This window comes from Falco peregrinus, chromosome 1 (assembly GCF_023634155.1).
Source record: "Falco peregrinus isolate bFalPer1 chromosome 1, bFalPer1.pri, whole genome shotgun sequence".
Taxonomy (NCBI): domain Eukaryota; kingdom Metazoa; phylum Chordata; class Aves; order Falconiformes; family Falconidae; genus Falco; species Falco peregrinus.
The window spans coordinates 42672006-42688033 of NC_073721.1; the positions used below are offsets into that span (position 1 = coordinate 42672006).

The 16028-nt window shown below is 44.8% G+C and overlaps 1 protein-coding gene across 1 annotated transcript in view; it reads left to right on the forward strand.

The window, feature by feature from the left end:
• The window catches only part of BRINP1 (BMP/retinoic acid inducible neural specific 1), an 88078-nt gene extending 72739 nt beyond the window's left edge, over positions 1 to 15339 (forward strand). Inside the window, exons 6-8 of the mRNA XM_005231281.3 lie at positions 1817 to 2053; positions 7518 to 7740; positions 14121 to 15339. Of these exons, the coding sequence (XP_005231338.1) occupies positions 1817 to 2053; positions 7518 to 7740; positions 14121 to 15261 (1601 nt within the window). The 3' untranslated portion in view covers positions 15262 to 15339. The remainder of the gene's footprint in view (positions 1 to 1816; positions 2054 to 7517; positions 7741 to 14120) is intronic.
• The last annotated feature ends 689 nt before the right edge of the window (positions 15340 to 16028 follow it).

Consider the following 16028-nt stretch of genomic DNA (forward strand, 5'->3'; position numbering starts at 1 on the left):
ATCTCAGGAAAGACCAGATGGGTCTCAAAATGATAATCAGCCTTAGACCACTTTTGAGGTTCACTGGGGTGCGGTAGGCTGTGGCCAGCCCCTTGCATGTTCCCTCTCTTCCCCACAACAGCACCACAGAAAAGGCAGCAGGATCTGTGCAGGCACAGTGCCTCCAAATGCCAGGCTTGACATCCTTCCCTGGGCAAGTGCCACAGACATCTTGTCCAGCTCAAGGTTGCTCTGGGTTCATCCTGCCCGGCGGCTGCCGCTGCTCCGTGCTCGGCTGCCAGTTGGGTCAGACAGTGGGGCAGCTCAATGACAGCAGGCATGGTGCTTGTGGAGACTGTGCCCTGGCAATAGCAGCAGGGAGAGGAACCAGAGGTCCCTGTGCCTTCAACATCCTCCTGATCCCTCCAGACTTGGTCTTCCAGAGGGACCTTGTCAAAACTGAGATCTCTCAGTGGAACCAAAATCAAAAGGGTAATGGGGGTGCCAGGGTCACTGCCCACCACTCTTTTCTTGTCTGAGGTGGACGTGACCCATCACTGAGATGGGCCTGAACTCCTGTAAGGAGTCACAGCCCTCCTTGCCCTTCCTGCACACTGTCATCCTCTGAATTATTGTCTTATTTTCATTCCACTCCAATGAGCTGTCAGGCACGGATACAGTAATTCAACGCAATAGAAACACAAACAGATGGGTAATTGACCTGCATGCCTTCATTACGTTGGAGTTCAGTGCTGCTGTTCGAGCCATAAACTCCTTTATCTGCCACTCCAAAATCCTTGGGCCTTTTATGAGGAAGGCGAGCGGGCCAGGCTTCCCGCAAAAGGCTTGCTCGGAGTTATTGTTGTCTCTGCCTCGTGCACCGCAGACGCTGACTGAGTTTGACAAGCAGGACTCACCAGGTAGAAAAAAACATCTGTGAACCCTCAGGGACATCTGCAGGGGGACAGGAGATGGGGGCTGGAGAAGGACAGATTGGAAAAACACGTACACTGTGCGCGAGGCAAACACTTAAACTGTTATCGTGTCCTCTGGTACCCGAGCAAGCGTACGCCTGCACAGATGGATGGATACGCAAACACTTGCTATGGAGAAAGAGACATGGGGATAGATCTCTCAGCTAATGTAAATCTTCAGAGCACCACTGAAATCATTGGCACTAAATCCATTTGCACTTTTATAGGATTTGGCAAGTAGCCTTCCTAGCAGGGAGAGAGCTGAAAAGACTCGGGTACCCAACTCCTGTATTTATACCATGGGAACTGGGCACTTAACTCTGCAAGGGTCTTTTATAAATCCTTCCTTGTATTATTTTCCTTTCTTCTGTTTCCTTTTCTCTTTCAGTGTGTGGTTTCCATGTTTCTGTGGTACCAAACCTATTTAGTCTCTCTCAAATAGATCAGAACAGCGTAACGCTCATCACTTCTGAACTAGCACTCGGTTGTCAAGTGTAAAACCAGTCCTAACCCGGGAACAAGGGAGGCTTTGGCTTCAGCTGCTTTGTGCTGTACTGGAATCCAGGACTGGGATGAAGGGGGTACACTGGATGTTGTGGAGGGGGTGTTACTTGTCACCTTTCCCTCACAGAGCAGGTGGGTTCTGCTCTCAGCTACCTCACTAGTTGCACTGGAGGCACACAATTTGTAGCTCACCTTCTTTACTCATGACAGCTCCAATAGAAATACCCCAGCAGCTTTTAATTCCTCAGCATCACTTTCCCAAGCTGTTAATGAAACAGGTTTTGAAAAGAACAGATACCTGAAATGACATCTTTTCTTGTTTCCCCCACCCCCTTCTCTGCCTCTTGTTTCTATGCCAGGTCTCCAGATCATCTTTCCTCAGTATTTACAAGAGAAGTTTGTCCAGTCTGCCTTGAGTTACATCATGTGCAACGGCGAGGGGGAGTACATCTGCCGGAACAGCCAGTGCGGCTGCCAGTGTGCGGAGGAGTTCCCGCAGTGCAACTGCCCCATCACTGACATACAGATCATGGAGTACACCCTAGCAAACATGGCCAAGACCTGGACAGAAGCCTATAAAGATCTGGAGAATTCAGGTAACCAAGCAAAACACATTTTCCAATTGATTTATTTCAAACAAAACATGTCACATTATACCAGGTAAGAATCTCTTCTTCCCTCAGTATAGTGCTCCAGTTCGGATAAAAAATAGAGGCTATTGAACCCAAAAATGTGATCTTAGTCTTGAGGGAGTACCTTTTTTTTTCTGTTTCAGATACAGACAAAAACCCATGCCACATGTAATTCTGTGTGTAACAGGATATTTTCTATGGAAGGATTTGTTTGCTTAAAAACCTGATTTTTCATAGCAACCCTGCTCAGAATCCCTCTTTAATAGTTCTACAGAGAAACTTCCACAATATGAATGATGCAGAAATTGCTTTTCAGATTTGCATGAATGATTTATTCCACTTTGGTGAAAGGCAATTCACAGAGCGAGAGCACAGGCCATATGACACCTCATTTGAGATAGAGAGGAGAAGGGGAAACGACTTCCCTCTCCTATGGTGCCGATGCTTGCTGGTGTGAACGTTTTGCTTCTCTCTCCACTTCCTACCAGTCTGAGGCTGGAGGTGTCAGTGGAGTTTGTTCCACGTTGATGCTGGGCAGCACCCATAGTAGCTGTGTGGTAGCACTTACGTGATACGCACTCTCAAGGGCTGGAGGTAGGAAAGAGAGCAACAGTACTGGTGCAGTCACATCCTTTCCTTTGGCAAGCAGTCTGCATGCCCCGAAGCCCCATGGGCACTATGCTGAACTTCTTCGAGAGCTTACCCCTGTCCTGACTCTCATCTTTTAGTGTTAGCCAGTTACTTCCCCACACATTTTCTTTAACGTTTATGGTCATAACTGTCCAGGTCTCTGTGTTAGGAAAGAAAACTATGAGGAAGGGACCATCTAGTTTCATGCAAGGCACTGAAGAATTCTTCTTCAGAAATCTTCCCGGCAGCAATTTCTTTCTTCATGTTGAAGGTCACCTTAATCCCTTGAGTGGCTGGAACAAAGCGGCCTGTGTTGTTTTCTTGATAGGCTGTTGAGGACTGCTTCATACTTTGATATGCGAATCCTGCTGGCATGTCTGCTGTTGCACATATTCTTATGTCCACCTCCTGCGGTCAACTTGGTGCTCAACTGAGCAAAGTAGTTAATAGCCCAGGGCTGATGACCATATTGACAAGGTCCCCCCATATACGTACACTAGGGGAAGCTGCAAGGCTGGGGCTGTTCCAGTAGTAAGTCACTAGCTGAAGAGGTCAGTGGTTTTCTGGGGGTTTCTATAGATTCACGGACGGGGTGGGTGCACTAGGGCAAATCAGAAGTGTGGATACTAGAAGCTTCTGCTAGATCAGTACTACACAAATTAGGGTTACTGGTAGTGCTTGCCTGCACAGCTCTGCCATTAGTTATACGTTGCTAGTTGTGGTACAGGATCTTCATACAAGATGCTCAAGAGCCACATGTTGGCCACCATTCATCAAACCCCTTTACACTCCCAGGGCATCTAACCCAGACACTTAGAAGGTGAGAGCCCTATGGAGAGAGAGGAATTACAGTCCAACAGTGATTGCTTTACTGTTACATTCTGTACTTGTTGCACTCAATCTAAGCAAAGGCTGTGGTAGATAATTATATTCGGTCTCCCTCCCCTTGAGATTTCAACAGGGGAAGGTGTTTTTTCATTTGCCATGTTAAAATGACACATTGCAGTGCAATTCTCTGTTGTGCTATAGCCATATTCCACCCAGGACTGGAGGCTTTTCAGGGCTAGACGGAGTGATTATCTTTATGTTTAAAGCTGCTGCATCTCATTCATCACTTTGTTGCATCATGCGTGAACTTATCCTTTGAGATGAAAGTTGCTGTCACAAAAGACTGTAGCATTAGTATTTTGCTTTTTTTGTTTTAATAAATATTCCCAATAACGAGAGGATTTTCTTCATTATGAACAGCAGAAAAGAAATCTCTAATGAAATCTGAAGACTTTTCCAATAAAGTAGGCTGAAAGGCACATGAGTGCGCTGAAAGCATATACCATTTCCACAGGAAGCTGCTGATAGCTTGAAAGATCTGTATTCTGGCTCTGACGTGTGTTGGATTCCTATGCTAATTTGAAAAAATCATGTGGGACAAATCAAGACTTGGTGTGATTTGGGATAGCATCTTCAAAGTCAAGGAGGCTGCAGTGAACTGCTGCTGCTGTAAATCAGCTCAGGAGCTCTCTTAGTCCTGTGCTCCATCGCTCATGTGTAAATTGAGAAAAATAACACTGCCTCATTCTTGGCATTTTAGTATGGCTGGCCAAAAAATTCTGCATCGGAACTGTGATTCTGGGTTTTAAAACAGCACTTTGATTAAAAGTCATGGGGTTTGGGCTTTTTTTGCAGTGCTATTGCTTTCTGACAAAAATGTGATTTTATTTTTTTTTTAACTGAAAAGACAAGCACTGGAAAAATGAAAGTTTCATACTTGAAAGAGATGTTTGACACGGCCATTTCACTGAAATGCCACCATCCTTCTCCAGAGGCTGGACCTCTGCCCCCTGCCACCTGTGATGAAGAGTCATTGCCATGGGACTGCCTGCAGGGACTGGGTGACTCAGCAAAAAGAGAGGCCACGTTGCATTATGGGGGATGTAGTCCCAGCCATCATCGACATTGTGCAGATGAATGAAATAAAACCAAATGCAAACAGATTTATTAGTTAATTGGAAATTCTCAGGGTTAAGAATGAATTATTCCCAGAAGGGTACAAGACTTAGCACAATCCAGCCATAGCCTTGGCTGGGGCCTCCAGGGACAGTTATAAATAAATATAAAGAAATAATGAAGAATCTATTCTTTTGGGAAAGTATTTTCTTTTTTCACACCACACCCCCCCCCCTTTTTTAGAACAACCTCATTCAACTTTTATTTTGCTGGATTTCTTTGCTAATTTGTTTTTCTCCCAATGTTGCACTGCAGTATCAAAATGTGCACACTGCACTGAATTTTCTCCTTTACTCGTCTCTATGAAAAATGTAGCACATTCATCATCAAAAGGAAAAGATCTTGGTCTTTTGCACAAACAGGCTTTTGAGGAAATTGATTTATAAGGGGCGGGAAGCAAATGCAAGGCTTTTACTGCTGAAAGGTACCAGGAGTAATCAGCATGGTCAACAGAAGCAATTATACGTGATGATAGTTTCAGAGGACCACTGAACAAGAGAGAATCATTTTTGGGGAGGAGAAGGGCACTGAAAGCAACATTACAAATAGAGTGAAAACCTGAGAGATGATTAAAAAAAAAATAAACCTCTGTTATCTTTGGTGAAGAAAGGAGACAAGCAGATGTCCCATGGATCTTGATAGTGCAATGATGAAAATTATTTTTATCAGGTGCTCAGTTTCACCATGTGATGAGTAGGATGTGAACATCCATTTACCATCTATGCAATGATGGTACTGACTAACACATAGATGTTCTGTGGTAGGCAGTTGAGCATGAACTGCAAGTTGCTGGATAATAGGAAATCTGTTATGCAAATATCCATAAGCTTTTTATGATGGGTTGTAAATTATCTGGTCTGATTTTCTTCAATAATTCTATGGATTATTACTTTTTTTGAAAAGATACCATCCTTTACCAGCTTTCATTTTTTACTTTTTTTTTCCTGGCTATTGTCCTCTTTTCCTTCTGAAAATGGGACGAAGGAATTTTAAAAAAGGATTCAGAAAAGAAGAAAAATAATGTAGATAGCTTACAGGAAAAGAGGGCCGCATTTCATGTTGGCTGCTTTGTGGGGTTTATGGCAGGGCTCTATCCAGCCTCCCCCCAGAAACAGGACCACCAGCATCAGCAGGTCAGGTCAGCCATGGCTTCGTCTGGCAGAATCTAAAATAAGGGGTTCTGCTGCATCTCTGGGCAGCATGTTCCAGTGCTGCATTACTGCCAAGTAAAGAAGTTTTTCAATAAGCCATTTGAACTTCTCAAGCTGCAAACTTTCTATTACTCCTTATTATATCATATGTGTCTAACAAGAGGAGTTTCTCTCCTTCGTATCTGTAAGTACCTTTTTAACAGTGGTAAGCTGTAATTAGATTGCCCCTTGGCAGCTCCACCAGATTAAACAAGTGCGGCTTCCTCCACCTGACCCTGCAGGACTTGTGCTCCAGGGCCTTGACCACCTAGGTAGCCCGCAGCTGTGCCCTCCTCAGTTTCTCAACACTTCTCTTTAATTGGGTGACCCTAAAGTTGGCAGAGAAAGACAGGTGCAGCCTCAGTAGTGCCAAGTAGAGGGGAAGAGAAACTTCCCCAACCTCCTGGATTTAGCCCAGTATGCAGTTTGTGTTGTTCCCAGTCAGAACATAGTGCTGACCCACCTTCAGCATGGTGCTCACCATAACCCCAGGACCTTTCCAGCAGCTGTTGTTCAACTGGTTGTTTCCAAGCCTGTACTGACGTGTGTGGTGGTTCTCTCCTGGTGCAGAACTCTGTTCTTTTCTTTATTGCATTTTATAGGCTTTTTGTTGGCCCACTCCTCGTGTGTCTCAGTGTGTCAAAGCCAGTTTACTGGTATCAAAAACTGAGTTATTTTCTACTGAAAAATGGGAACCATCTGTTTTTTCCATATGAGGGTGTCCCAGCCTGGTAATCAGAGTCTAAGCAAACTATATTTCTAAATTAGGAAGAAAGGGGTGATCGTAAACAGAAACAGTATCAGATTTTTTTTCTTTTGTCATGAAAAAAACCCCTCAAACAAAGCCTACATAATGCTTTTTTCATTATCAAACAAAATCAAATGGAAATAAAGTGATTACAAAACAACATTTAACAACATATTTTTGGATCAATTAGAATTTTCTTTTGGCTAAAACTGACACATTTTGTTCTGACCTTAGCCTTGCAAACTATTTTATTTTCATTGTTACATAAAGCAACCCATTTAACTTCAAATGTTCATGAAGTTAAATAAGAAAAAAAGGATCAGAATGCTCTGCTTAAAAATGAGAAAGCTGGACATTTTAACACAACCCAAACCCTTCCTCTGGGGATTTTTTAAGGCTTTTTTTTTTTTTTTTTTTTCTTAACAACACAGCCAAAGTGATTTGACTTCAACAACAAATGACATTTTAGGAGCAGATGAAAAACAATTTAAATGAGAACTCTTTAACTGACAATGATTACAACGCCTTGCTTTTTGTTCATAACCCCCAGACTGTAATCCTGTGCTCTAGGGAATTTGCTTCTCTTTTTTACTTCACCCTGTACACATTAACTGTGTTGTTTCACCCTCGTACTCTCTGGCTTTCATTTCCCGTGTGGGAGCAGCAGCAGCCCTGGAATCAGTGGGCTTCCTGGGGCAGACTGGCAGACCAGTGAGTTAATGGGCATCACCTTCCTTTAGCAGAGCACTGATGGCTCATACATCATTGCTGTTTCTCCATCCTGCTAGTGACAAGCTTTGGAACTTGGTTGTAGTTCAGAAACCTCTGTATTTCTCCACATTTTTGTGTTTTTCAGATGAGTTTAAATCCTTCATGAAAAGGCTACCTAGCAACCACTTCCTGACCATTGGGAGCATCCACCAGCACTGGGGGAACGACTGGGATCTGCAGAACCGCTACAAGCTGCTGCAGAGCTCCCTGGAAGCCCAGCGCCAGAAGATCCAGCGCACTGCCCGCAAACTCTTTGGCCTCAGTGTCCGGTGTCGGCACAATCCTAACCACCAGCTGCCCAGAGAAAGGTACCTTCATCCTTCCTTGGGGATGGCTGTGGTGTGGCAGGTGGCTGATGGAGCTGAGCCGGGGCTAAACCTAGCAGCCTTGGATACAGGATGTGCTAACATGGAGGTTTGGGGGAAAGTGGTAAAGTCTGGGAGTGGGTTGGAATTTCTGGAGGTGTAAGTAACCATTACCACACACCTAAGCATATTTGCATCCTTCTGCGTGGTCTTACCTACCCAGGTGAAGGGCAGTGGCTTATTCTGCGGTGTTCTACAAGAATATTTCAGAGCTGCCATCAGACAGCCAAGCAGGCTAAGCTGCTTTTTAAGCCATTTTGCCTCATATACCACCGTCAAGCTTTAGGCCTCCATTTGTTGTTAAAGTGGACATATGGAGCACAAGATGCTTCAGCCCATTTTTGAGTTGTGTTCCGCAATGAGTGTAGCTAGAGCGAGAGAGAAGCTTTAGTTTTGATTGGGAGTAGATTCCATCACTTCTACAAACTGCAGAGTAAACCTGCAGTCCTGCCCTGGCCAGAAGCTCAGCAATGTTGTTACAGGTGGAGAGAGTAGATTTTCCATTACAGTTGCACAGCTGTGGATATCTAATAATCACCTCCTGCTGGCCCCTTTCAGCACTGACCTATAGCTGTGTTTAAGTTTCCTTCCAATCATTTTTGGAGACTTGAATCCATGGATTTTAACAAACAGCTCTTGCTATTTCTTTCTATGTTGTCTGAAGTGAAGTAACACTGAAAATCTTGGGGAAAAAAATGAGTCCAAGTGCTTTTTCTTCCATGTTTCTTTTGGAAGGGTCAGGCCAAGTTAATATTTGTAGAGGAATGCTTTCTCACCTCCTTCTTTTCCTAATTATTCAGTGTCGAGAGAACATTAACTGGTTGACTGCTGTCTCTTGTTATCATCCAGTCCCCCGACTGCTAAACACACAAAGTTTTCATTTCATCACTGTGCAGCTTGGGAAACTCTTCCAGGGGTTAACATCTCTAATTACCAAGAAATCTCATATTTCTGGAGAAAGTCTTGATGGACTTACTTTAAGAGATTATGAAAAAAGTCTTTGGAGAACTTCCTAAAATTGGCCCATTCCTGCCAATTGGCTGAGCTGCTATATACAAGCCAAGTGGTGGTGGAGTCACCAGCATGTCCAGGCAGTATTTTGAGTTGTGCCATGACAACAAAGTGAAGCAGCAGCAAGCAAATATCCAGCCAACCATGCTGCTGCAAAGCATTCAGATAAATATGTCTTTAGCATTTCTCTTCTATTTTAAAAAGTCAGCCACGCAGAAAGGGCGCCTCCAACTAATACTATAAAATCTGGAGGAAGAAGGACGAAATGGATGATGGCAACTGGAGTTTTAACTGACTGATGTGCTTGATTTGTTTAAGTCAACACCACCAGGCATATTATAATTTCTTTTCTTATTTGTCGTTCTGCATTTGTAGCTAGGCAGGGGAGCAGCTTGGTAGACAGATATGTAGTGGAAGAGGTATGCATGTCATCATTTTTTTTCACAGAGCTTGGAAAGACTCTAATTTTCTAATTGTTGCTGTACAGAATGACAGACGCTTCTCAAGCAAGCCAGTGGCTTTGAAAGGATGGAAAGGTCCTGTTAAGAGCAAGCCTCTCTTTCTCTTTAATACAGGCAATAGTAAGCCTGCATTATATATTCAAAAGCAATGTGAGAAAAAGAAATAGGATTGCTGTTGATTGTCCTCAGGGAAAGGAAGAGGTGGCGTTTCCAAAGGAAAGGAAGAGTAAGGATTTCAGCAATTAGACTGATTCTCCATGACCTTTTGCAATAGCTAAGGACATATATATACGCACATGTATTTGCTCTGCACTGCTTTTGCTTAAAAAAGAGCTCTTTGCAGGCAAGTTTGTTGGTTTAAAAAAGAAACCACTCCTCAGTTGTTACAGTGTCAATGTTGAATGAGTACTTATAGTTGCATTTTAAAACTGTAAAATGTAAAATATAAATAATATCCAAAGGAGAGAGGAGTTGATACATGTTCTGGGCTCCAGCCAAATTGTCATTAGTTAAGAATACATCTCACAGCTGCTGAGAATAAAAATAGCATTTTTTTACTTCACTGTTCCATACAGAAAGCCCCAAAGTATCTCCACAGCAGCCAGTACTGGCTGGAAAGAGAAAGATGATTTTTCAAAGGAAAACCTGTTAAATCCCTACCTTTTTACTTGCAATTAAAAAACCAACCAACCAACCAACCAAAACAACCTGTCCTACTGGATCAGGGGTTTGGTGTTTTGGTTTTTTGTTTTTTGGTTTATTTAGTTTTTGGTTTTGGTTTGGTATGGTTTGGTTTTCTAACACTTAGCTAAGATCCCATCTACAACAAAGCTGAGTCTTTGTCTCAAGAGACACCCATCAGCCTCTTCCCCTCCCCAGACCTGATTAATCCTGAAGGACAAGTCAGGAAAAAAGAAAATTATTCATAACCTTTCTGTATAACATGACCTCCGCTTCTGATCTGAAAGCCCGACATGTCCTGCAAAACATGTTTTTTTGTCACAACAGATAGGTTTTAAATGGCAAAAGAGCTCTGGGTGATCACCTGGCTCCCAGCTCCCAGCACCACCAGGGGACTGCATGTCTCCAACCAGCAACAGCAAGAAAACACTGCAAAATAGCTCTTGCTCACAGCTTTGCCTGGATGTAATTTTTTTTTTCATTTTAGTTTTGGAATGTAAGATATTAAAGTTGAACATAAAACTACTTGACAGTGACCTTCAAAGACATAGCTTCCTTTTTTTTAATTTCACATGTTCTAGTACTTTATGCTTTGAACTAGCAGAGGTAGCAAACGTGAGGCAAAATAACTTTTGCAATGATATTAAAAAGGAGAAAGATAAACTGATGACTCCTTAATGAAAGAGAAAATAATTAAATTGAAAACCAATCACCACTCTGCTACTGGCTTTCAGCCTTTAAGCAGTGGCTCTTTTCAGCTTCCTTCTGCCCTGACAGTTCTTGGTTCTTCTTGCAGGCCTCTGAGCCATCATAGCTCTGTGTTTTAAGTTACCTCCTGACAGCTGAAGGGCTGTGACTGGTCCTGCACATATTCTTATCCTGTCCCAGTTGCAAGACAAAATCGATTAATTTATACCGCTTTTCCTCTCTCTCACTCCATCACACTTCCCATTGTCATGTTTGTAGCTGATGCCCAGCTCTGCCCTGGATTCTGCATTTTCATTTAATTATGTCCTTTATTGCTGCCATCAGCAGATGGTGGGTAGCATTATTATTTTTTTTTTTGTCCTACTTGTGTCTTTGCTGAATGCTAAGACATATACACACACACCAAAAAAAAACAACCAACCCTCTTTCTCCTGAACTCCCATCCGTCCTCCACAAAGTTGATTTGGGGATCAGGAAAATTACTAGTTTCGATTACAAGATGTCAGCTGAGAATCCTTTCTCGTTTTGCTGTGCTGACTGCTAGTATAAGAGAAGGTTCGAACGATGCCTTTTTTTTTTTTCCTAAGACAGACAGGACATGGCCATTTGACCCTAGTTTTTGTTGTGTTCCCTGATGTGTATCTGGGCAGTCCTGGACCCATGAACTCAATGGCATTATCAATATGTAAAACTGTGTGAAGTAGTAAGGCAGCACTGCACAAATACACTGGGAATCCTGTGCATGAGTGAGCGTGTGAGGAAATCGGGAGAGTCCCACTGCCTTGCATGGAGCTGGAATTGTGATCTGTCCATGGCAGCCGTTCAGCTGCTGTGTGCCCATGCACCGATACAGGCTATTGGAAGCAGTGGCCCTATGTGCACACAGGCACACCTCTGACAGTGCCGAATACCTCATCAAACCCACCTGAGAAACCACCTGTAGTCATATGAGCAGCCATTAGTGCCTCATCTGAAAGCCCAGCCCCACAAAAAAGCAGTAAATGTGATCACAGTGACAGCTGTGGGAATCGGGGAAATGCTGTCTTTACGTCATGGACAGGGGTAGGGATGCTGAGAGGGTACAGGATGGAGCTGGGCATTTACCATCTGTCTGCCACCAGCCTGCTGCTTCAGCTCTTCATTTGCTTTGTGCTGCTGGGCTTCTCCTCTTGGTAGAAATTCCAGCAGGAGTGGAACCTAGGAACAAAGCTTGGGGCTGCAGGAGGTATTTCCTTCAAAGCAGCCTCTGATGTTCATCATTGTCATCAAGCCTAGTCATGGGAAGAGGCAGCATGCAGGAATCTTGCACTTCTCTTAGCAATTCCCTCAGCCCAGTGAACCCAGGCAGCCAGTGTGCATGCATTGGAGGGTTGCTGTGCTTTTAGTTCATCCTCCACTTGCTCATTACCTCTTCATGCTTAGATTAGTGGTTAGAAGCAACAAAAGATTTCAAAGAGGTGCATGGAGGAATTGAGGTGGGTTCGCAACACCTTAGGGGGATTGAAACTTGGAATCTGGGTGCCTTGCTAAATTCAAATGCATTTTTCTGGCTTTCCAACTGTGAGGCTTCAGATGGGGTAAAAAATATTTGTATTGCTGAACCAGTGAGCAAAAAATCACCTATCAGCAGAAGGGAGACTCAGGCCCCAGCGGGTGGTTTTGAGAGTTCTTGTTGCTGTCAGTAATGTGTTTTGCAGTCACGCTGTGCTGTCCCCTCCACACCAAAGCAGAGCTGTCCTAGAAACCAGGAGCCCTGTGCACTTTTTATGGGGACCAGGGCTGTCACCATCTCCCTCTGCAGCAGATGTGTGGAGAGGTCACTGCCTTGCTCCCAGGTTCCCCAGCCAGGCTTTTCCACTAGCAGGAGAGCTCCTGTTAGCTTTGAGTAGTGGAAAGAGACCCTGGTAGCCCTGTACCACAGGACGAATGTAAAAATTGGCTCTTCCCACATCCAAGGTTTCAGAATTTTCCTGCTATTGCACGTCCTTCTTCCTCGCTCTGTCTCTCTCTCTTTTTTTTTCATTCCTTTCACTCAATTTCTTCCTCTTTCTTTTCACTCCTATAGGTCCTCTGTCTTTCAGTTGTTGCTGTTGTTTCAGTTTTCCCCTTTCTCCAACCTATTCTTCCTGCCCACTGCATTTCTCCCTCATTTTTCCTTTTACCTGCTTGTTCCCCCCCAACCCCCCCCCTTTCTTCCCCTACCCTTGCTGCTTCGGCTTCTTGATTATTTCTTTCCTTCCAGTGCTTTTTTTCCTGTTTTATACTCTTATCCCTCCACTCGCTCCCTCCCCCTAATCATCGTGCTGTTCTTTGCTGCTGTATCATTTAATGCCTTCTTTGATACAGCCTACAGCTTAATGATTATTCGGAGGTCAGGCGATGCAGGTGCCATGAATTTCACTAATCCAGCTCTGAGAGCCTCTGTCCATAATCACTCCTCCCTTTCTACAGGGACTGAATCCTAATTTGTCATTAGCCAGTCCTCTCACTGCAGCGCTACCAAGAACTTTTTGCCCAGAGGAGACAATGAAGTATTCATTAGCTGGGGGGAAGGCGGAGGGGAGGGAGCAGGCGGCTGAACAAGGCGTTCTGCTGAAGGCTGCTGAGAAAGGAATCGCTGTGCTGAGATTTCCCGGGGTGGTGGGGAGAGGGGGGCAGCAAGGCAACATTGCAAGTGCCTTATACAAAAAGCAAACGTGGGTTACAGTGTCATTCATTAGGAGTCATTCCAGGGCTGCAGGACGTGGAGGTGAGGGCGCTGATCTAGCAATTATGGGAGTGGTGAGGCCTGGGAATGGGCAAGTGTGGCTGCCTGTTGTGGGGAGAGGCTTTAAGAGGTGGTTAATTAGCAGCAGATTTTTTTAAAGGAGAAGCTGTTCTAGCAGCTTTGTCTCTACACACCCTGGCTTTCATCCTCTTTTCTGCTGTTGTTGAGCTCTGTACCGTAAGCAGAGGTTACTGCTGGCTTTGCCTCATCCCATTACGGGTCTGTTTTTGGAGAGTGGGAGGAATTGCCAATGACATGGAGAGGACTTTTCTTCTGCTAGCCCAGGAGTTATGGGGACCTGCAGTGCCTGATAGCACCTCAGCCTCTGGCAGGGCTTTATCAGCTCCATCCCCGTGGCTGAACTTTGCTGCTGCGGCACTGATGGGTTCTTTGGCAGGAGACTGTGCCAGTCTCAGCTCCTGGAGCAGTGTGAAGAGAGACACTTTTCAGATGATCAGTTCTAACTTCTAGCTATTTCTTAGAGGGCTATTGCTCTCCACCAAAGGAGTAAACAGCAGATGAATGATCCAGTCTAGAAATAGACTGGAATAGCTGCCAGATGCCATGGCAGGGCACCAATGTTCTGAGAGCTCTGCCTCAGATATATCCCTGAAAACACTGCGGCTCTAGTAAGATGCTAGCACCAAGGACTGTGAGGTTCTAAAATGTTAATGATTTCTTCTTCGTACCCGCAGGACAATACAGGAATGGCTTACTCGGGTCCAGTCCCTGCTCTACTGTAATGAGAATGGGTTCTGGGGGACGTTTCTGGAAAGCCAACGGAGTTGCGTTTGCCATGGTGGCACCAGCCTGTGCCAGCGCCCCATCCCCTGCATCATTGGGGGCAACAACAGCTGTGCCATGTGCAGCCTCGCCAACATCTCTCTCTGCGGCTCATGCAACAAGGGCTATAAGCTTTACAGGGGTCGCTGCGAGCCTCAGAACGTAGACTCAGAGCGGAGTGAGCAGTTCATCAGCTTTGAGACAGACTTGGACTTCCAAGACCTAGAGCTGAAGTACCTGCTGCAGAAAATGGACTCTCGCCTCTATGTGCACACCACTTTCATCAGCAACGAGATCCGCCTGGACACCTTCTTTGACCCCAGGTGGCGCAAACGCATGTCCCTCACCTTGAAGAGCAACAAGAACCGGATGGACTTCATCCACATGGTGATCGGGATCTCCATGCGAATCTGCCAGATGCGCAACAGCAGCCTGGACCCTATGTTCTTCGTCTACGTCAACCCGTTCAGTGGGAGTCACTCTGAGGGCTGGAACATGCCCTTTGGGGAGTATGGCTACCCACGCTGGGAGAAAATCCGCCTCCAAAACAGCCAGTGCTACAACTGGACCCTGCTACTGGGCAACCGGTGGAAAACCTTTTTTGAGACTGTTCACATCTACCTACGCAGCCGGACTCGGCTGCCCTCCCTACTGCGTAACGAGACTGGCCAAGGGCCTGTGGACCTTTCTGACCCCACCAAGCGTCAGTTCTACATCAAGATCTCGGATGTGCAGGTGTATGGCTACAGCCTGCGTTTTAACGCTGACCTGCTGCGTAGTGCCGTGCAGCAGGTCAACCAGTCATACACGCAAGGCGGGCAGTTCTATTCTTCCTCCTCCGTCATGCTCTTGCTGCTGGATATTCGGGACCGAATCAATAGACTGGCGCCTCCTGTGGCCCCAGGGAAGCCCCAGCTGGATCTGTTCTCTTGTATGCTCAAGCACCGCCTGAAACTCACCAACAGCGAGATCATCCGTGTGAACCATGCTCTAGACCTGTACAACACCGAGATCCTCAAACAGTCGGACCAGATGACAGCCAAACTCTGCTAACCCGGACTTTTCAATGGACATGTTGGTGATTGATCCTTTTGCTGTAAAAAAATAAAAGAGAAAAAAAAAGAGAAAAAAGTAAAAAGAAAGAAAGAAAAGTGGGGGGGAAAGTAAAGAAAGGGGGGAAAAACAAGATTTGTAAAATGTAATTAATATACGAAAAAGAAAAAAAAGAGGAAATTCTTCATTTGTTGAAAACTAAACCCGTTCTAGCAGCTGTATAAAACTGTCAGGCATGTTTGTTATTTCTATAATCCGTCATAAAAGGGTAACACCTTACATTCTCTTGACCTTGGGGTGTTGCTTGCTAGTCCTCAGGGGCAGCAGAGTAAATGAAGGGAGGAGCAGAGAGAGGGACAAACTTCTGTAATGAACTGTAAAGTTTCTGCTATGCAGGTGCCAAGACAAAGAGACAAACAAAGCAAAAGCAAAACAAACAAACAAGAGTTATATGTAAATGTAAAAGAACTACCATTATTCCTATAGTGGGAGTAAATGGTTAAAGATAAAAGATATTTCTTCTGTTGAGATTTATGCCAGCTTTATGTTGAGTTATTCACGCAGCCTGTGCTGAGCTTTACTGGAGGACAGAAGGTGATGGCAGTCCTTTGAGTGTAAAACTAATGCCTTGTTGGTGAGAAGACACATGGGAGGTGGAGGGTGGGTGCAGGTCTCAGGTGTCTTCAGTTTGGGATTTCCATCTTGGAAGACTTTTCACAGAGGTAGAGCCTCAGCACTTGCTGAAGGATGGGACGTGTCAGGTCCCT